Here is a 22,099-nt window from a genome sequence, read left to right on the forward strand (position 1 = left end):
GTACCAGACCTACAGAGATGTATCTTGTAGACAGCTCAGTCTATGTAGAACAGGTGGTGTTTTCCCAACGCTATTGCCCTGTGGTAATGTTTATGATGCAATCTAAAAGGCTGTGTTTAGTGTAAACACTTTGGTTTGCTTTTAGGCTTGCTGCAGAGAAAAATTAAGGTTAGGATTTAGTAATTGCTGTACAGAAGCTTTCAGTAAGAGATACAGCGTGTTTGGAAGGGAATGAGGATGAATATTAAACAGAGCATCATTTTAAAGCAATGTTTCTTCCTTGTTTGTTGCAAATGTTAATCTCTTGTAGTAAATAGCACATTGATTTCTTGCTCTCTGAAGGCTCACTCTAAATCTGAACATTAAAAATAGCTTTCATCTCAAAGCAGAAGGTTTGGAAATGAGTAGACTGGCTTCTTCTCAGTGAACCAAAATAGTCATTCTAAGACCGTGTCTAGCAGAGAGCAGGAGGTATAATGGCAGGCAGAAGCAATATGATTTATTACTGGCACAGAACAAAGAGATGAACTGAGTCCAGGCTCCTAAAATAAATCAAACCTGACCCAACTGTACTGTTTTCATTCTAGCAAGAGCCAGTTGAATCATCTTTTGGGATTAATGGGTTAAATGACGTCACTTCTGACTATTTGCTGTCCTCCAGTATAAAAAATGAAGTTGACAGTACAGTGAACTTTGTAGGTAAGTACTTCTATGCTTTTCTTACATGCTAAGCATACAGGTGACTTCAGAACTCTTTTGACTCTGCCAGACTCAGCTGCCATCAGCATTTTGCACTTTGGAGAAGGTTGTGCTTGCAGTCAAGTTGACCCATTTTTCACTAGCCTGAGCCACATGAGGTCCTGGTTGCAGGTCAGCCCCACCATCTTGCAGAGGCAGCAGCACTGTAGCGGTGTGGTGGTTCCCCTCCAGAGTAAAACATTTATAGACATGCTCAGGTGGCTTTTCCTGACATGAACCTATTCCACAGGGTAGTCCTCAGCTATGAGAAGACTGTAGCCAATGTCATGTGGGAGTTAAGCTGTAGTGAGCTTGTGGTTTCCCATTGCTCAGAGCAAAGGTTTGTATAGGGTACTGTTTCATTTGGGAGATTAAACCTGCAGGCAAGAGTGAGGGATTTGGTTTTTTTTTTACTGGAACCTCAGTAGCAGAGTTAATTTTTAATGTCACTGAGCTAACAACAAGGATCAGTGAAGACTGCATTTAGAAACTGGTACATTAGGAATTAGCTGTCATCTCAGCATATGAATAATTGGTTCTCAGTAGAATTAATTGGGCTGTTTTTTGACAGCTCTTTTTGGTTGAGGTTGTCACAGCAGTGAGGGCTCATAAAAATGTGACCCATATACCATTTTTACTAGAATTACACTTTTATATATGACGAACAAGTGTTTGAAAGATATGTTAGTCTTCTGCTTGTAGAGATGGCAGAAATTATGTGCAGTGACTATTTTTGATCCCCATTTCGTAGGTTGCAAGGCTTTGCATAGTCATTCCCCTCAAGTACTTCTGTGGCTGAAGAGTTTGTGAGTAGTCTTCCTCTCTTTATGGCAGTTCATTTAATCATCTGTTGCTTTGTAAGAGTGTTAGAACACAGTTGTCACTTTGGCTGTCACAGAGTTTTATAACTTGAAGGGATAGCACTATAGTACTATTAGTGCTTCCTGTTTACTGACTGAATCATTAAGAAATCTGAAACACCCCCAAGGCCACTATGCAGTCCCAGGGAAGAAGTTTTGAACACTTTTGCTTTATTTTACAGTCTTAAAGTCAAACAAAGATTATTTAAAAGTAGTCTTTGGAAAATACCTGGTGTTCCCCAAAACCCACTAACATCATACAGTCATTATGCTGCAGACACCTTGGTTTTCTACAGTACAGTGAATCCCAAACTCCTGTATGATTTTATGACGAGATGAATGCATGTTGCACCTTAGGAGATCTCAGCAACAGTTTACAGGGCAGGACTCATAGTAGCAGCATCAACATCTAAGAGGTCTGTTGTGGAAACCAAGCAAGAGATTCAGAATAACAGAACTGAATTTGCATCTTGAGGGCATTGTTTTTCCTCTGGACTCAGAGAGTCCAGTTTCAGGGGCAAGACAGCAAGGCTTGGGTGGGTAAATGTCATCCACTGTTTAATGGCTTATGAAGTGTGCTGCTTATGCAGGCTGGAGAGAGAAGTCCTTATTTAGGATTGCAATTGGGATTTTAATGTAAATAGGGGAAAAGGCTGAAATAGATCTGTTCTGCAGAAAGGAGGGAAGACAACTGGATGAGAGGAGAGGCAAACAGCACCTGTAGTGTTTCTGACATACCTGCAGTTCATGGGAAGTTGCAGCATATTGCCCAAGTGAGCAGTAATTTTTGCTGTGCAAGTTATCTCTTGGGGTGGGTAAGAATTCGTCAGGTATTGAGGAGAAAGATAAAGCAGTGCAGATGGCTTGGTCATACCCTGACAGGGTTGCACAATATTGGTTTCACCCAGATAAAAATTCACTCTATGTATGTGCGCTCTTGCCCCTGCACCCCACTCAATAAAAGACTGATTGTTTCAGAACCAGGAAAGGTGAAATAGAGTTGAAATAAAACGTCTGGAACAAAATCCCAGTAATTGTAGTGATTCAACTTTAAAAAAAAACAACAACTCTCCAGTATTTATGTGATTTTCTTTATGCTGGAATTGTATCATAAAATACATGCCTAGGTTTGGAGGATTTTCTAGTGGTTACAAGGCAGTTCACAAAGTAAAATAATAGGCAGCTTTCCCCTGGGAGAAAAACTTGTCACTTTTGAAAAGTTGTGTTCTAGCCTTGTCAAATGATAGAAGGCAGGAATGATTGTGTGTATATACATGTGCATTCATGTATATGTATCTTAGTTCATCCAGGAGCAGATGCTATCTTTTGACTTTTTAAAAATTAATAATTAGAGTACTTGTATTACTTAACAGAAGAATTTCAAGATGCACTGGGTTTCATTGCCTGCGTTTTTCCAATCATGGGTTTAGAGAAAAATGTATTGTCTGAATTTCTAACAACACAGCACCATGTTTATACAGAGTTTGTTTGTATGAAGATCGCTCTTTTTGAAGTTTTATGCTCCAGTGAAAAAATATCTATAGTCCCTCCCTTTCTCTTGAACAACTGTGGATTCAGGTTCGCCATCCTCTGAGATGGCTCCACCACCATGCAGTCTTCTGACCTAATAGTGACTTTCTGCTCTGTGCTGGATTAATGCAGTTGTCATGTGTTCGTATTGCTGGGGCTAATGGGGGAGTTGTACAAGACAGAGGAAATAGTCTAAAGCAGCTCCAGAGAAGTGAGATTCTGGATTTTGCTACTCTTTGACTCAGTAGCTTCTTGGTACCTTGGATTATTCCCGTTTCAGAAAGGTGTTGTGTACCACAATTAATGTCTGCAAAGCACTTCAGGGCACTTGCAAATCATCCATGGTGCCTTCACTTTGTAGAAATTAATTGTGTTCCTCTGGTATTAAATAGCAGGTACCTGGGGGAATAAGAAAACCCTCTCTTAATAACTAACCAGACTGTAGCTTTCTGTCACAGACCATGGGGATTGCAGACTACAGGTACAACTGTCTTTCCACATATTATCAGTGGTATTGCAAGGATGAGTGAAAATAATAATCTAATTGGAGGAGAAAATTTTCACAGATCCATGTCATGCATAAATCAGTCATGTTTTAGATGACCATGTGGCCAGCTTTTGCATGCCATTTCTGGTCTTATGGTGCATAATTTACACGAGAGCAGTATCCAGAGGCCATGGGATGTTGGCAGCTTGCTTGGTGAGGATGCTTTCCCAGATCAGGAGAGATTGCTGTGGTCTGTATGTCCTGGTGAGACCACATTTATGGGTGGAGGAGGAGTGTGGCTGTGGTCTTCCTTGCAAAAGCTTTTGGATAGCTGGAATGCCAAGGAGGGCTCAAGGGTGTTATGTGTGAGAGCCAGGGGAGAGCTGGGCATTTTCAGTCATCACAAGTCAGGAAACAGAGGTCTCTGAAGGTGATAGAAACTAAGTCAGTCACATGAGTTTCCTTTAAAAGTGCCATTGGAAGCAGATGATGGGCATGGAAGAGAGTGCTGAGACAAAATTGAACTCACTCACATACCAAGTGTTCTCCAAGGACAGACTCTTAGAGATCCAGCGGGATTGAGGTGTGATGAGTAATCAATTTTTATTTCTAACCCTGAGTTGTAGGACAGCCTCACCTTGATGGCAGCAGCGAGGAGCAGGTGATAGTTGCCAATCCTCCTGATGTCTGCCAGGTAGTAGAAGTGACAACAGAAAGTGATGAACAGCCCCTCAGCATGAGCCAGCTGTACCCCCTGCAGATCTCCCCTGTCTCCTCCTATGCAGGTAAGCATTCTAGCATTTCTTTACACTCTTTTTTGTCTGGAAGACACTGAGTAAAAGGAGGCTCTTCCAGGGTAGAAATATATATTCATCCACATTCTGCATTTTTAATGCAACTCAAAAACTCACAGTCCTCATTCCACCTGGGGAAACAACTCTGCACATCTGAGGTGGGAAATGTAAGCTGCAGATTTTAGCCTGTGACTAATGGAAAAAGAACCTTTTTAGATGTAATGCAGAGAGGTCTTCTCATCTTTTATTAGAGGGACGTTTTCAGTGGTACAAATTATGTGCTGCAGATATAGTGTGCTCCCTTTGCCCCTGACTTACTAAGGATTAAAGGTCTTCTCTGCCTTTCTTCTGCCTGTTTCCTCAGTGCTACCGCAGTGGACACAGAGTGCTGAGGGCTGCACTAATGTTGTATAATGTAGCCGTGGAGCTGAGGCCCTGGGGGAGTAGATCTGTCTTGTTACGAGTAGTCTGCAGACTAGAACAGCCATGTAGTGGCTGATAACAAGTGGTCCTGAGAGCAGCAGAGCTGTGGACATCTGGCTTCCAACATCTGCCTCCTTCTGGGTTCACTGATATCTAAAAAAGGGTGAGATAACAAGCTTTCCCCTTGCACTGCTCCCAGTCAGGAGGTGCTAATGGTTTCTCTTTTTTTGCCCAGGGCCCCTTATTTTCATTAAACTGGTAGGAAATTCAGAGCCTTTGGCACTCATTTATTCCTTATCCAAGTCCAACAGTATGTTCAGAAGTTGTAAGGGCAGAACAGACATAAATGCACATGTGGACTATATAGAGTCCCTGCAATCATGTAAGCCTTATTTCCATAGAAAGCAGGACAAAGCCACATTTAAAAGTACAAGTTGTTTCAGATCCAACTTGTCCTTCCTTTTTTAACATGTTGCTAACTTGCAAACCTCGGGAGACAGGGTAGAAATACAAACGTCATATTTTTAAGCAAACTTAAGTATTAATTGTTCCCCAGGCAATTTACTATTTTACACATGGTTTTGCCTTTGACTCATTAGGCTGAAATTACTTCCAGATACATTTTATAAATTACATATTTATCAATTTTTATCTTTGGGTCCGAGTGAATAATGTTACGTTCTTTTGAATAGCCTCCAATGTTAGTCTCACACATGTTAATAACCAGTTATGCCTCCCAGTGTGTTTAGTCTGTAATGGCCAAAGCATTTAGAAGAGCTTTGCAAAGTGTAAGGCAGGGAATGAGGGTGCTTTGACTTATTAGCAGCTGGGAGGGGGGGCCTTGTGGAAGTCATGGTATTTGCTTGGGCTGGGATGATAGAGAAGGGTGGTCTGGTGACAGGAGAACCACCCTGATATGAGCAAATCATGAGCTACCTCCCCTAAAGTCAATGCAGCAAGCCTGCATAAGGAAAATGAGACATGGATGAAGTACTTCTGCTATCCTCTTATGTTGTCTTAGTATCCTAGTGACCTTCGGCTGGCCTAACCTATACCAGGACCTGCTAGCCCATAACTCGGTTAACACTGAGATGATTTCAAGCCACTGACATACTTCTGAATGCATCTCAAGGCAGTTCTTGTTGATCCTGGTTACTCTAGCTAGAGGCCAGTAAGAAGTGGAGTACTGCAAGGGTCAGTCCTCGGCCAAGTCCTGTTTCATGTATCAGTGAGCAGAAGAGGTGTTGGGGTACACACTTGTGAAGTTTACAGGTGATACCAAAGAGGGGACAACAGTCGTTATGCTTGAGGGCAAGGCCACCATCAGAGACCTGGAGAAACTGCAGGAACGGACCAGCAGAAACCTTACCAAATTCAGCAAGGACAGATGCCAAGTCCTGTACCTGGGAGGTACTTGCAGTAGTAGAGGCTGGAGCTGATGGGATGGAGAGCAGGTCTGCGCAAGGCGGGTGGGCAGTGAACCGAACGTGAGACAGTAGAGCACCCTAGCCACAGAGAAGGCTACCAACTTTCAGGAGCATGGCCAGGGAAGTGATTAGCCCCCTCTGTTCAGCAGTAGTTACGTTACTTTCGGGTTGGGTCCAGTCTTGAGCCTCCCAGTCCAAGAAAGACACAAACAAAGGGGAGAGAGTGCAGGGAAGGGCTACCAGATGATAAAGGGCTGGAACTCCCTCTGTGAGGAGATACTGAGGGACTGAGGCTTGTTCATCCTGGAGAAGAAACGGTTTTGAAGACCTCATAGCAGCCTGCCCCTACCTTCAGGGATGTTATTGAGAAGATAGAGTCAGGCTCTTCACAGTGGTGTGTGGTGGGATGATGAGGCATAGCAGGAATAAACTGAAGCAAAAGAACTTGGTCCAGCTGGATACAAGAAAAAAATGTCACGTTTTTCAGCACAAGCACTGACAGGCAGTGGAGCAGGATGCCCAGGGAGGCTGTGCTGCCTCCATCCTTAGTGGTTTTGAAGACCTGATTGGATAAGGTTACAAATAACCCAACCCTGTCCTATAGCTGGCCCTGCTTTGAGCAACAGGTTGAGCTATAGATTTCCTGAGGTCCCTTCCAGCCCAAATTGTTCTGTGAACCTTTATTTCTGAAGCATGCATTTGTCCTTGAAGCAGGAGAGAAGACAGGGGTCTATGGTTTCTTAGAACCCTGAAACTTACAGGACATCTTGTGACTATTTCTGGCTTTGTCTTGTTCCACACAAACCCTTGTGAGAACAACAGGAGGCTCATGGTTTTGCTGGGTTGAGCTGCCTGCTCTGTCAGGTGCTACTGCTGAATGGGAGGAAAGAGTATGACCATAGCAGCTGTGCTGGAACAGTTAGCTTAGCTCTTCTGAAATGAAAATAACAAAAAGTAGTCTGAGGTTTCAGCTGTCCTGCATAAATCTGTTTTATTTCAAAACCACCTCTAGCTCCTTTCTGAGGTTACTCAGGCAAATGGTGTGAGTGGCCCTTGTGAGTTTTCTCATATTTCTGCTGATGTCTGTGAAAGTCATTTTTTTAGTACCAGGGCTGTTGTCAGCCTCCTCTTGTGTTTGACACTGATTCAAATAATCTTTGTGATTGAAATAACCTAACTTTCCATGCCCGAGTGATTAGTTTCCCTGGCTTTGCTAACTGTAGTGCTATCTCTTGCTCAGCATTTTGTTATGTATAAACACCAAGCATAGATTCCTTTTCAGCTGCATCACTCTTTTTTTGTTGCCACATGTTTCTTCATGTCAAGGAATATCTTTTTTTTTGTCTGTAAGTGGATTCCTTCTATTGATTCTATCTCTGGGGCCATTTTTTCTTTACATGGATTAATTTCTGCCTCTCCTCTCCCCAGTATAGTTTACTTAGCCAGATTAATCACATTGGCACATCTCTCTTTACCTGGGTCAGTGAGTGAGAAGCCCTGTAGAGTGTTAACTTCACAGGACTTCACAGTTAGATTCAACATTTCAGACTGCTCCTTTGCATGCTGCGGCAGAGACTCTGGTGTAGGGGAGGTACTGGCTTTGGAAGTCATAGTCTGGAGCAGCTTGCTACCTCACCTCAGAAGGACTGGATGCAGTTTAGACCCTGAGGTCTGACTATTGATTTACAACCCTCTGCCTAAACCTAATGCTTAGCCTGAGAGAACAGCAAGGCACTGCCAGTATCTCTGAAGATGTGGAGGGGCACAATCCACGGTAGTCTGTGCACCCCTAGCACTTACGTCCAGTGCACAGCATCAGGTTGCTCTCTGGGAGGGCAGGATCATGGTTTATGGTCACAAGGATGCAGGGGCTGTGCAAAGCAGTCTGCATGGGCTAAAATGCGTAATGCAGAATGGAGAGTAGAAAATGGGACTTCAGAGCTTCATTACCTGCTACAGTTACTCATCACATTATGCCATCAACCTTGTAATTTCTGTGTTCCTTTTGGCTTAAGGTGTGGATAAGCCCTCTCTGTTCAGCCATGGTGCGGCTTTTTCAAATGCTCTGGGTAGCCTGATACATGCCTAGGAAACAGGACACATGGGTACAGAACCCCGTGAGCTGAAGGGGACCTGCAGTCCAAGCCTCCACTTTCCTGGGTGAGGGTCTGGGCACTGGGCAGCTGTGCTGAAGGCAGCAGCCATTGCTTCAAAACTGGTTCTGAAAAGAGGGGTTTGTGCCCTGTCTCAGAGGCGCAGAGCCCCTGGGCCAGGAGCCTGACTCTCAGGCACTGGGAGACCTGTGTTCAGACGCACATGGGCTTGAAAATACAGCCAGAATTCCTGGATTTCAGTCTCCTCTGCAAGTGAGGGATACAGCAGCAGGGGAATGGCTATCCTGCTGAAGCTGTGTGCTCCTGTGTTTGTGCTCTGGTTGAAGTGAGGACGGTGAAGGAGGCCTTGTACAGTGGAGGAAGGTGATGGGGCTGGAGAAAGCAGCATTTCTTCTTGCTTGAGTGGTGGGTGAAGGGTTGAGAAATAAGATGGGGGGGGCGCAGGCATGGGTGGCAGAAGTGAAATGAGAGCAAAGTATAACAGTAATGAAGCACCAGAAGTCACAACAAGCCCTTGAGGCGGCAGGCTGAGATAACAGTTCATGAAACAAAAACACACTTATCTCCACTGGGATGGAGTTATTGCTGGTTTTGAAGGGAGATAAAATAAGGATTTGGACAGAACTTTGCTCTTTGCCAGGCCTGAAGCAGGAAGAGGGGGCATCCTTGCTTGCCAGAGGCTCTTCCTTCTGCTCAGAATGCACAAATCTACTTCATCCCTCTCCATTGCTGTCTTGTCCACGGTATAGCCATGCTAACTGTGATAACCATGTAAATTTACCTCAGTTGTTCAGTGCAGCTGTGCTGTCTAGCCCTTGGATCTCTATTGTGAACCGTTTTTTTCTGGTTGTTTGACTTGACTCTGCTTGCTTCTACTTGTTGGAAATGGATCAGATCTCTTGAGCGGGATTTTGCTACTGTAGATAGAATAGTGCAAGTTTCATTTTTGGTTTTGTTTTGTTTGACAGAAAGCGAAACAACGGACAGTGTTCCAAGTGATGAAGAAAGTGCAGAGGTAAGAGTTTTCTGGGATTTTAGCACCTTGGAGCAATGTCTCAAGAACAGTGTCCTGGGATATTCTTCCCCCTCCTAATAGCTGGGGAAGAAAAACAAGCCAGGAAGATTCAAGGGAGACAGACATTTTGATGATTGTCACAGAATGAATCTGTACAATTTCTTTCCTCCTCATCTGTCCAAACTACAAGGAGATTAATTTGCATCATAAGATGTTCTGGAGAGCCATCAATAGTCCCAGCTAGTTTGTTAATATGATGCACTGACATTGCTGGGTAGTGAGCATTTCATCTTGGTTGAAACCGTGCTCACTTTGTTTTCCTTAAGTGGCTCCTGAACTCTTGCAGTTGGAGGAAATGCTTACACGTATAGTAGAAATGCAGCTTGAATGTTTGAGATATGTGAGGCAAAAAACATTCCTGAGCACTCATTTGGGTATTGCTGGGTGAAAGCAATCAGTGGAACAAGATCCTTTGCAACACCAGAACTTGCCTTTTTCTTCTGAGGCTGATATCAAGTGACCGGACCTGCTGATCTCCATGAGTACACTAGATGCCACGAGTCCCCTGAGGGCACTTAGAAGCCCTGTGCTGCAGCTGCATTTTTGCAGGAGGGCTCTTGCAGATCTCTCTCCTGCTGTGCCCTCAGAAAGCCCCTGAGCTCTTGGAGAAGTGCAGGTTGTGTGCAGCTGTGTAACAATACAGCTGACCTTCTTGCTTTGTCTCTTGTGCCTTGGTTAGGGTGAAGACCATATGTAGACTGCCAGTAATGACTCCCCAAACCTCATCTGACAGAACATGCCATTGTGGCATATGTGATGGGGAAAGGACTGGAGGCACATCTTTCCTTGGTGACCCTCTGCCTGTGATAGGGGACACACCATCAAGTGACAGTGATTTTCCTGGCAGCTTCGCCAAACTGTGTTGACAATTTGGGTGGTGCTGCTTGAGAGGTCTTGGATTTCTGTTGCCTGCCTGTTGGCAAGGGCATACTGTCTCTGGTAATGAACGAGACACTTTTGTTTGAAGTGTTTGGTCATCCATGTCTATTTTTGTGTCCAGCATACTGGGAGTAAGGCCTTTATTTTCCATCAGAAGAGTGGGCAGAACCTCTTGAGTGCTGGCAAGCCACTAGGGTTTAAGCACACTTCAGAAAGGGAAGTGTCTGAGAGCAAAGGCATTCAAAGCCAGTGGCCAGAGGCTCTAAAAGCCTTATGCTTTTAGAGATGGGGTAATTCTTGTGCAATTTGTGAGTGTTTCTGTCTTCATCTTGTTACTCAGAGCACTTCTCAAAGTTGCATTTGCTCATGTAGTCTTCCCTCCTATTTCCCCCACTTTTCTAGGGACGACTTCATTGGCATAAGAGAAACATTGAAGGCAAACAGTATCTCAGCAATCTGGGAACGAGGAACACTTCTCATATGCTTCCGAGCATGGCGACTTTTGTAGCCAACAAGCCTGACCTCCAGGTCACCATCAAAGAAGAAAGCTGCCCACTGCCTTACAACAGCTCCTGGCCCCCTTTCCCAGACATCCCTCTGCAACAAGTAGTGTCCACAGCCTCCACGAGCAGCAGCCGGCCAGACCGCGAGACTCGGGCCAGCGTCATCAAGAAAACATCAGACATCACCCAGTCGAGAGTCAAGAGCTGCTAAGCCTTTGACAGTGTGATTTTTTTAGCTTTCTTTTGTTTGGTTTTGTATTTTACGTTTCTCTAGGTGAGGTTCATCCCTTGGCGCACACAAGACAAATCTAAGGTAAAACCTTGGCAATATAAAACATTGCTGTGTCCGACTCTGCTTGCCAGAGTGTTTTTAACTCAGGACTCCAGCCGTCAGTATGTACACCTGAACCCAGGTGGATTTCCAAGGTTGCTATGTAGGAAAACAACCCCAGAACTTTGGCTCACTCGCAGGTTCCAGTGTTTCATAAGAGGACCAACCAACCACAGGGGAAGTGGTGCTGCTGCGCTTCTTGCTGTCAAGGCTGTGATGGAACTGAAAGCCTCGGAATGGAAGAGAAAATGTGAACTAGCTGGAATATTTTTAAATAAAGAAAAATCTATTGTGAATATTGTACATAGTGCAGTACTAGCAACGTTGCAGTCTGCTTCTGCACCTTATTAAGAAAGCACTTACAAAAGGCCTTTTATTACCTTGCTCTACTTAATGGCACATTGAAGGTCCCTCCCCACCTGTATTCTTTTCCAAGGCTATTCTTGCTAAAGTGTCTTTAAAGAATAGAGGAAAGGAAAGGAAGTTAAAACTTCCCATGTGGATTTCATATGTTTTAAGACTGCTTTTATCATGTTTGTTTCTAATCTGCTATGCTTGAATGCCGCGTGGTACAATAGGAAAAAAGAAAAGAAACCTATTACAGAGATATTATGCAAATTCCCAGATTTAAAAAGGAAGAAGAAAAATAATTCTAACCAGAGCAAGCTTTTTTATTTTTTATACAGGGGAATATTTTATTCAAAGTAAAATTCTAAAGTGAATATAATTTTTTTTAATCTTTTCTACAGCAAATTTATAATTTTCAGATTCAGTCCTTGGTTATCAGCAGTTATTACATCCTTGTGGCACATTTCTTTTGTTTTTAATTTTGTAAAGGTGAAATAGCTTTTATGAGCTCATGTAGCAATCAGATTATCCTGTGGATTGATAATAAATATGGTATATAGTTAAATTTTTAATAATCCTCTTGTTGGTCTCTCTTTTTTTAATCTTTCAGAAGCCCCAGATGGCATGGGTTTGACAGAGGAGTGAGACCCTCTTGGAGTGAGCAATAGTGTGAGCTGTCTTTACAACTTCTGGAGTACCCATCTAACAGGGTAGGAAGTGCAACTCCAGGCAACTCAAGGCAGAAAAAGGAACTAGAGGTTAAAGGTGGTGGACTCAAATTTGGTTTCACGTGCAGAGGCTGGGAGTTGGGGTGCCTCTTCTGCTGTTATTCTGTGGCTGGGCTTTGAGCATGTCACTTCATGGAAGGAATCTTGTGAAAGTCCATCACCCACCCAACACACAGGCTCAGCTGTGTTTGCCCCATTCCTCATATATCTCTGTTAAGCTTGCTTACAGTTTCCTTGTCCAGAAAAATCTCTTTTTGCAGAGTTTCAGGCAATAACTCCTTATTAGTGGAACGAATCAGAGGTCAGATAAACTTTCCCTCAGGCTTTTCACATCTAGAGTGTGATGACAGATTGTGATTCCTCTGGGTTCATTGGGGGAAACTTGAGTATTTAATTGAGTGTGCAGTGGCTTGCAGGGTTGATGGTGGAGGTGGTCAGGCTGTGCCATGAACTCTGTGAAGTGCTGTACGCTTCGGGATATCACTGGCACAGCTGGCTATTGAAAAGGGAAACCAAACAGATTTTGCTGTGTTCTTAACCTGGTGCCAGGATTCTAAATTTCATCGCAAGTCCGTGTGAAACTTGCAGTTTAGTCTTGCCAGCCCCCAGCCTGGTAGGCTGGGAAGGCAAGGTTAGAGCTTTGGTTAGGGTTGAGAGGAAGAGGAAGCCACGAGCAGTGTTTGAACTGAGGCTGAAAAGCATTACTGGTTGCAGCCATGCTACGTAAACTTTCTGGTCTCTGTCCCTTTCATATGGTTGTGCGTTGACCCTTCCAGTGGCCACAAGGTTTGATCTTCCTCAAGGAGCTTTTGCCTGTGTGTGTGCACAGGGTTGTTGCAGTGAGTCTCCAGCATCCCTAGTCCTTCACCAGCAGGGTTATGAGGCTCATGGCTGGCTGCTGTGTCTTGTTCTGGGGGCTCACTTGGATTGATTTTCATATATTCTCGACATGATCTGCTTTGGGTTTTGGAAGTTTTTCCAAACAGCCCCAGTAAAGATCAGCATCTCTTATCCCCTTGTAAGATGATGGGCCCTTGTTTGTTAGGGAGGGACCTCATAGGGTCACAGGCAAGCCAGGGCTGGAAGGAACCCCTTGGGGCATATTGAGTCCAACCTTCTGTTGAAAGCAGGATCTTGGACTAGGTTATTCAAACCAAGTCTTGAATATTTCAAGCAAGGCTTCATGAATCCCTTTAATCATGTAGTGAGTTCCCTGCCCTGCAGCTGGCCGTCAGGGTACTGTTGTGGTTAGGGCTGGGAGCTGCAAGGTGAAGTGTGGATGGAAGGGGGGTCTCTGAGGAGACCTGAGGCCTGCAGAAGAGTCATCTGATGAACTTTTGTTGTGAGAAAGGTGGGCTTGGGGTAGGTAGAAGGGACAGCCCAGAGCTGCGGTTGTGCTGGGGCTGGAAAGGGGCAGCCAAATTCAACAGAGGGCTGATGTTGGAGCCCTCCTCATGGGTTTCTTTTCGGAAAGGAAAAGCTGCAGCTTGGGTCTGATCCTAGGTGTGGGTGTCAGGGCTGAGGGAAAGAGGTGGGTTTCTTTTCGGAAAGGAAAAGCTGCAGCTTGGGTCTGATCCTAGGGTGGGTGTCAGGGCTGAGGGAAAGAGAAGGCTCAGTTGCGTGGGGCTGGAAAGCATCATGCAATGTAAACTAAGTGCTGACACTCATCTTCTCCTCTGAGGAGTATTTAGTCTGTGGACAGAGAGAGACTTTTGCCTCTGGCACAGCCTGGATTTAGTGTTGAGAGTTATGGCCAAGAGAAAGCCCAGAGGTAGGGTTGTGTAGGGACTGGAAAGCATCTTCCTGAGTAAACAGAGCTGACTCAAAGCTTTTGCTTTGCTGCGAGGAAGGCTGCTGTTTACATCTGCCACGGCCTGCTCTCTCCCCACTGTTCAAACTGGTGGTGTTAAATGTTGGCACAAATCCTCCCTGACCTCAGTATTCTGTGTCCATCTGAGATAGGGAACGTATTTGCCCTTTATGGTGAAACATTTTGACTTTTTGAGTTCTCCAGGCTCGCTTAGGTGCCTGCATGGAGCTTGGCCTCCTACAGGGCTGCCAAAGAGGAGTGAGGTCTGAGCTGCCTTTTCTGTGTGTTCTGTGTGACTTTGGGTGAAAGCCTGCCTTCAGCCAGCCCAGCTGGTTACTGGGGTAAAGAGATGATTGCCCAAAGGCTGCCAAGTGATTCTAGGTATATAAATGCTTGTCTGCAATGTCAACTGTCACTTGCCAGGAGAAGGATTTACCATTCTTAGCATCAGCCATCTGAAACTTAGAAGTAGTCATCAGGGAAAGGCAGGCATTTTGAGTTTAACCCTTTAACCCATGCATTAACCTTTACATAGTTAAAGTGAGTTCTGTGGTCACATCTCACCTCTGGTTGTTGCATGTCAGAGATGGTGCCAGCATGCTGATGGCTGGGTAACTTGGCTTGCCCTCTCCTTGGTCCCACTAACCCCCACCCTGCACAACAAGAGACACACGGACATACCTCTGGGAATGGCATGCAGACTTGGTAAATTCCCCTCTTCCCAAGGCTTATGTGTTTGAAGCTCTTCCAAGAAGTATCCAAGCACGGGAGTTACAGAGAATATCTACCGCACAAAGCTGGTGATGCTGCTGTAACTTGCTCAGACCAAAAGCAGTTGGTGAACCGCAGGGTGATGTAAATGCAAAGGAGGATTTCTTCAGGCTGGGACGTCAGATGTTCGTTCTGAAATGCAATGTTTAATTACATTTGCTTGCAAAACTATCCAGTCATAAAATTCGGTATTGGCCCAACTGCCGATTTGGTTCTGGAATGCTGGAAACCGGGTGCCTGTCCATGAGCACTACGAGTACTGTCATAGTTAATCTTGTTGTGCAACTCTGTGATGTGGTTAGCAGGTGAGCTGAAATTGCCCTGAGCAAGGTAAGGGCCAGGCCCTCCTCTGCAGCACACACAGGGCTTGTGGCCAGGGTGCTGCCCATGCTCCGACAGCTCAAGCAGGCCCCTTCGGGGGACCTTGGCTAGCAAGGTGCCATGATAACAAGGTCTCTGTTAAATCTGATCCCTTCAAAGGAGCCGTCTGCGGGGCTCAGGTGGGATAAAAGTCATCTGCAGAGCAGCAGAAACGGGGTAGATGGATTTGTTTAGGATCTAGGCTGTGTTCAGAGGTGTTTCCTGTGGTGGGGGATATTGCTGCAGCCACCCTGTTGGTTAGGGCACTCACAGTCTCTCCCACCACCCAGTTTCCTTATGAGCTTCCTGTTGAAGGGTTAACCTACACAGCCGCCTCTCCTCATTGAGGGCCTGGTGAGAGCTGCCTTTTCTATCCAGGCACGTGTTTTCTCAAACCTTTAGGAACTTTTCACCAGTAGCACACATCGTGCTGCAGAGTTGTAGAACACTTTGGGTCAGCGGCACCTCTGGAGGTCAGCTGGCCCAACCCATGCTCCAAGGCTTCAAAGGGAGGTCAGGTTGCTCAGAGCCTTGCTTGGTCAGGTTTGGAGAATCCCCACAGATGGAGACTGCTGCCTCTCTGGGCCCATGCTTGGGGGTTTCACAGTGTGAGCGGGGTGGGGAGCATGGTCTGATGGGGTTCCATAGGAGAGCATGTGTCTCAGGTCCTCGGGAAATCAGAGGTTTGGTCCATGCAGCTCCAGGCCCCCATGGTATCAGCTGGGGACCTGGCTGCATGAGATACTGCAGCCACAGAGAGAGCTGCTTTGAAGTCAGAAGTGAGGGGTGATGGTATGCAGCAAAAAGGGGATGATAGAGCACAGGCTCCTCCTGTATATTCACATGTACCACAAGGGGAATCATCCCTCTTTTACCATGGGTGCCTATTTACCACAAGGGGAATCACCCCCCTTTTACCATGGGTGCCTTTGCCCTCAGCTGTTGCTCACATCCATCGCCTGGGCTTGTGTTCCTTGTGGTTTTCAAAGCTGACTGGAGGCAGCCTACCCTCACTCAGAGAAGCGAGAAGCAAGAAGAGTATTTCTGTAGCACCTCAGGGAAAAAAGAGGTCAGGTACAGGGTCCTGGGGATTCGAAAGGTGCGAGTCTGGTGTGCCGTGACATGCTCTTCTGCTCCCATCCCAAACAGGAGTCTACTGAGCGAATGGTGTCTTGAGGTGGATGGTGTTTTCATAGGGGGAATATGTATGTCTGCATATAGGAGATGAATTTACAGGCAAAGGAGTGAAGGGAAGATGGGTTAGAGGGGCTGTTTGGAGGTGCTCTGTTCCCTTGCCCAGGAAAGCTAAGCCCAGCCATGTCTGGTTTTTCCAGGAGAGTTTAAAAATGGAACATAAGCAATTTTTTTTCCTGGGTTTGGAAGCTGATGGAGGAGTCCTGTGAAGGCAGGACCATCCCTGTGTAACACAACTGGAATAATGGAAAAAGTGAGGGAGAACAGGGAAAAAAAAAAAAAGAAATAATGGCCGCAAGCATAAATGTATCCAGGTGTGCTTATGAGTCACATAGTGTTATATCCCAGCTTCCTGCTGGCGTCTGGGGCTGCCACTCCTGATGTCCTCCTGGAGCCGCCCCTCCTGATGTCCTCCTGGAGCCAGACAAGATGCTCACACACAAAGACACTCAAATCCCATTCAGAATGATGATGGGTGACAATAGTTTCCCTAGGCCCAGGCCCTTACTTTTTCCCTCCCCAGCCAGTATCAGTGGTCTCAGCTCTTGCTTGTGTGTAACCATCCGGCCATCCTCCTCCTTCCCTCTCCTCCATGCATCAACACCAGAACAGGCACTGAGGCTTGGTTTACATCCTGATTCACTTGCACTTTTGTTGGAAGTACCTGGGAGACGTTTTGGGTTTCCTCAAGGCTTCTTGGAAGTTTGCTGTAGGGCTCCTGCCTGGACCGACAGAAACCAGCTTTGCCTTTAAATCATGTCCCTATCACCCAAGAGATGCCTCTTTTCTGTCTCTCCCACCCTACTTGCAGCTGGGGCTTCCCCAGAGAGGTTGAACAGGCATTACCACATACCCTTGCTCCAGCCTTTCCCTCCCCATCACTTGGCATGGAAGCTATGAGGTGGCTGCACATGGGGCTGTGCAGTGGTGGCCTTGGAAGGGTGAGCATGAGGGTCAGGGGCTGGGACCCCTGGCTTGCATCCTCAGATGCCTGGAGAAAGCACTCCCTGTGCCCTTCCAGCAGCATCCCAGCTGGTGATGCAGGCGCCAGGCTGGGTTAGCTCCATCCCCGCTGCCTCAAGCTAGTTCTTTTCGTGTCAGTCTGTTAATTGGTGTTGCTGATTGGCTTTCACGAGGAGGGGCCAGTGCAGGGGCTGATGCTGCAGCAGAAGGACCAGCCCAATGACCTTTTCTGCGGGCAGTGGGAGGAGGGTTTCCTCCTCGGTGCTCAGAGCAGCAGGTGCAGGGGGGTTCTGTCAACAATGCTGAAAATGATGGTGGGGAGGAAGGAAACCACGAGGGCCAATGGGGACTGCTGCCACAGACAGCGCCTTGTCTAGAATCCCAGGCTTTCTGAAGAGGAGAAGTTGCAGTCAGGCTTGAGATGCATGAAATTCATTAACTGGACCTCACAGCTCCTTGGATGAGCTTTTCACTGTGTGTGGCAGCTCATAATGCATCGCCCTATCCGAGTTCAGCGTGTTATTTTTGATCAGTAGCTGATGATAGGTGGCTCCTTCGGGCCAGTTCTGCTCTCAGTGACATGCCTGTAGACTAAATAATTCATCAGCAGCTGAAAGGTGTGCTGCTGAGCTTCCCGCAGCTGCAGCCCCAGCACTGCCCGGCCTCCTCAGAGCATTTATGTTCAGAGCTGGATTTATACCGTCATCAGGAGGTGAAACATCACTGGAAATGGGTTCTTATTTTATACAGGCTAAAGCTGGTAGGGTGATGGTGGAGAGGCATCAGAGTTACTGTTTTAATTTTGTAAGGAAAATAACTAGTAGCATTGCCTTCATTCACTTTACTCATTTGGTGCAAGATTTCCCAGATGATCAATACAACTCATCCTACCCTTTAAACTCAGCACCATTACATATGTTTTTCCAGACTGTTCCTTAGGAGAACTTTTAGAGTGCCCAAACGCAGGCAACAGGCTGGGGGCTTGGGATGCTGCGTTATTAACCCCTCACAGCTCCTGCCCTGAGATGCGGGAAAGCAGCAGGAAATGGGGTGGGTGCTGAGGATGTTTGCAGTAGCAGTTGCTTTTGCATGTGCCCGTTCAAAGATGCTATCTCTCGCAGCCAGTGCAGTCAGGTTTCAGTTTTCAGTTGTATTTTTACTCTCAGGCAAATTTGTTTTTTCTTTTTTCCTTTTTTCAAAGAACTTAAACCCCCAAACGCTGCCTGACTCACTGTGACATTTTAAAGGTCATTTTTTGTTCATATTACATGTGACAAGGCGCAGGTCTGACGGGGACAGTAGCCAGGATACTTTTCTGAATGCAGTTCTCCTGAGGGCAAGAAAATATGGACATGTAAATCGGGGTGCAGGCTTGTTTCAGGTTTTAACATCTATGCAACTGATGTATGCTAAAACCTGTTCCATGCCTGTGGTGGTGGGGTCAGTCTCATTGGCCGGGCAGGCTGTTCTGAGCTCACAGGAGGTAGCCACATTCAGTTTTGGCTGCCTGGGTGTTATGGGGCTGCTTTACCCTGGCCCTGGCTCCTCCTGCATTCGTTTTTGTGTTCTATTTCTTGCTTTCTGTGGCTGGGTTTTAACCGTTTCACAAGTGCACAGTGTGAATCCAGCAGCTGAAGCCCGCTTCATACCCCTTTCAGTCTGGTCCTCCTCTGTCCCTCCTCACTGGTTGGCTTCCGCTGCATGCTCCTCCATTAGTTTGCATTGCCCCACCAACCCCTGCCACCCCAGCTCCCGGTTTCCTCCGTCCAGTAAATGAAAGAGGAGTTGTGTGACTTGGTGCTTTCACCTTCCCGTAAGTAGCCTCCAGCAGCACTCTGGGCATCTGTAGGGAGCACATTGATGCTGTCCTGTCCCTGGGGCAGAGACCAGCATTGCCCATCACACTGCTCAAGCCTTTTACCTCCAGTGGACTGCCACACAATGAAAGAGGGTAAACTAACTCACATGGATTATATAAAACACAGCACAGAGCAACCTTGAGTCAGCAGTGTGGGGTTTTCCACTGCCCAAAACACTGCCTGCTCCTCCTGACATGATGTGGGTGACACGACTTGGGCAGCCCTGTACTGGTGGGGTATGCATGCATCCATGCACCCGCACAACCCAGCTGCCTTCATGGGATGATGCTGTTCCTTCCTGTGGGGTGCTGTGGTACCCACACAGCCACATCACCACTGGAATGAGGTTCTCTGCCCTCATGCCAGTGCTGCTCAAGATACCTTTCCCTAATACCTGTTTCCCTGAAGGTTTCCGCTGCCCTGGCACATGCAGCACAACTCATCCTGGTATTTACACTTTTGAAGCTTTGTTTTACATTTGCCATACTTTGCTGGAGAAAATGAGATGATTCCTGTTTTGCTGGAAGGCCTTACGGTGCCATGGCACGGTGCGTTTTGGGAGGATATTGCTATGTCTCCAGCAATTGTTGCTTGGAGACATGGGATTCTTGGTACTCCAAAGAGACTATGAGCATTTTTTGTGTTGGTGGTGGAGGAAAACTTACAGGAAAAGTGTAAATGATGAGTGTGAGGAAAGCTGATACAAGATCTCTTTGTAAGCGTTTCAAAGCGCTCTTCCAAAATGAAACAATGTCAGTGCAAACCAATACCCAGATCAGTTTAGGATCAATTACCTAGAGATCAGTGACCCACTCTACCATGCCTGACCCCCTCTGCTCTCCTGGGGAGGCTGCCCAGGAAACCTGTGCCTGAGTGCAACCTCCCTTGGGGACCGGGATGCAGCTGAGCATCCCAAATGGCTCCTGCCACACCCCAAACAGCTTCTGCCAGAGCTGAGAGTGGGATGTTCCCTGCTGGCACGGCAACCAGGCAGGTAATGTGAGCTGGGCACTGTAACAGCAAGTGTTCCTTCACACAACTGAGTGAGTGGTCACTGCTGCTGAAATTATCCTCAGCAGAACCTGTTTATTTTACGGTTTTACACAGTTTCGGGTTCCAGATGGGATGGAGAATTGAAACCAGAGCAGCATGATAGCAAGGAATTACATTTGCAGCAAGTCTACATTTATTCACAAAATCTGGTTAACTGAGTTCTAAATAGTTTTACTTAAATTGCTTAAGTTTCCATCTGAATAAGGTCTTTAAAAGCAGACAGATAATACTAAATCAAGTTCACTGCGGGTTCAGCTGCAGGAGCAAGTTACCCCATCCCACCAATCCACTCTGGCTGTCTGCCGCAAATGCTAATTTGGTGAATGGAACAAGAAGGGAATTAGCTAAAGAAACGCCCACCCCAGTGGGTCAGGGCTAAGGTGTTTTTATTTAGCTGCTTTAATTAACCAAACACGATCTCCTTGTGTAAGCAGCTTCTTGCTGCTCCAGGGGACGGAGACGCTGAGGCGCAGGACAGCCATGTGCGTGTGGCTGCCTTAGGATCATTACCTTCTGCACATGTCAGCACTGCAGACCTGCCAAGCTATAACAACGTCCCAGCTGGGTCACTTCAGGTGAAGCCAACAGGATGTGCAGTGACTTCCCTTCCCTCAGCAGCAGCAGCACAAACAGCCCCAGTGCCGTGCCGGAGGTGGTACAGTGGCCAGATGCACGTTGTCCATCAGCGGCCATGGCTGGCACCCTCTACACAAGGGTCTCTTTTTGACCCCTGTACTAAATGGCATGTGATGCCAGGCTGCCTGATTGCCTTACAAAGGAAAGCCTGGGCTCGGCAGGGGTGCAGCTGCCTGGTTTATTTTTGTCATCCTTTGGATGTTTCTTCATGCGCTGACTTGAAGGGAGTTTTTATGAAGGTAGGCTTCAGTTTTAAAGAACAGTGTGAGGAAAAGCAAGCTTCTTGCCTCAAGCCAGTTGCCCCAGTGGATGGGGGGAAGGCTGTCAGGGATGGTATTGTGCTCTGAAGCCCAGAAATGGACCTGAACACTGCTGGAGAGCAATCATGGAGGAAAGTGGGGTTGAGGGTTTCTAGAGCAGTGCTGGTATATGGGGTCTGGGGAGGGACCCCTTCCTGGATGCTATGTCTTGGTTTAAAAAGAGCCAGGACTCTCTTTCTTGGAAGGGTAAATCATGCTCTTCAGTTAAAAACTGTGCCAAATTTACACCCTGAGTTTTACCTTCATGATAAAACTTATCTGTGTTGACTGAGGCAAATTCTTCTGGACTTTGACAGAACCAAGCTGGTGACCACCTTACTTTTACAAACATCCTCTGGGCTTCAGCTTGGTCTGAAGATTTTTTACATGCCCCTTATTGTAGCAGTGGCACCTTTCATGCAGTTAGGAGTCAGTCAGTCTTGTCCTTTGCCCGACAATCCACGCACCTCCTTACACATCATAAAATAGCGGTAGCTGGTTTTGCCATAGCACTGCCCTGGAAACTCACACTTGATGCTTTCTCCACTGGGAGCCCCACACCACACATCATTGCTGCTGAGATCTGGAGCAGAGCCTTGTTGCCAAGCTGCCTACCATGGTGTTTACAAATAAATCAGTATAAATAATTCATAAACTTAATTTTTTTAATTAAAGAACATTCCTCTGTGACCTAATTTCTATTTAAAATCCTGCTAAACTGAGTGTCTCCTGCAAATATGGGCGTGTTTACTGTCAGATGGGAGCACTGCCCCAGAGCACTGGGCTCAGCTCCATTTTCATCATGAATGGGCAGCAGTTTTGGGGAAGTCCAACCATATCTTCCATAGGGCCTGCACTCTCACTCTGTTTTTGTATGTCTCTGATAGGTGTTTCTGCTCTGTTTGGAGCAAAACTCA

The 22,099-nt window shown here is 46.3% G+C and overlaps 1 protein-coding gene across 7 annotated transcripts in view; it reads left to right on the forward strand.

The window, feature by feature from the left end:
- The window catches only part of IRF2 (interferon regulatory factor 2), a 42,115-nt gene extending 30,031 nt beyond the window's left edge, over positions 1 to 12,084 (forward strand). For 6 of the 7 annotated variants that reach the window (XM_061474393.1, XM_061474368.1, XM_061474401.1 and 3 more), the window contains 4 exons: positions 588 to 699; positions 4,236 to 4,400; positions 9,342 to 9,388; positions 10,730 to 12,084. In XM_061474393.1, the coding sequence (XP_061330377.1) occupies positions 588 to 699; positions 4,236 to 4,400; positions 9,342 to 9,388; positions 10,730 to 11,041 (636 nt within the window). In that variant the 3' untranslated portion in view covers positions 11,042 to 12,084. The remainder of the gene's footprint in view (positions 1 to 587; positions 700 to 4,235; positions 4,401 to 9,341; positions 9,389 to 10,729) is intronic. The other variant, XM_061474382.1, reaches the window with a different exon arrangement.
- The last annotated feature ends 10,015 nt before the right edge of the window (positions 12,085 to 22,099 follow it).

This window comes from Pezoporus flaviventris, unplaced genomic scaffold (assembly GCF_033815535.1).
Source record: "Pezoporus flaviventris isolate CSIRO_AGI_PZ_B2104156 unplaced genomic scaffold, CSIRO_AGI_Pfla_v1 ptg000002l, whole genome shotgun sequence".
NCBI lineage: Eukaryota > Metazoa > Chordata > Aves > Psittaciformes > Psittacidae > Pezoporus > Pezoporus flaviventris.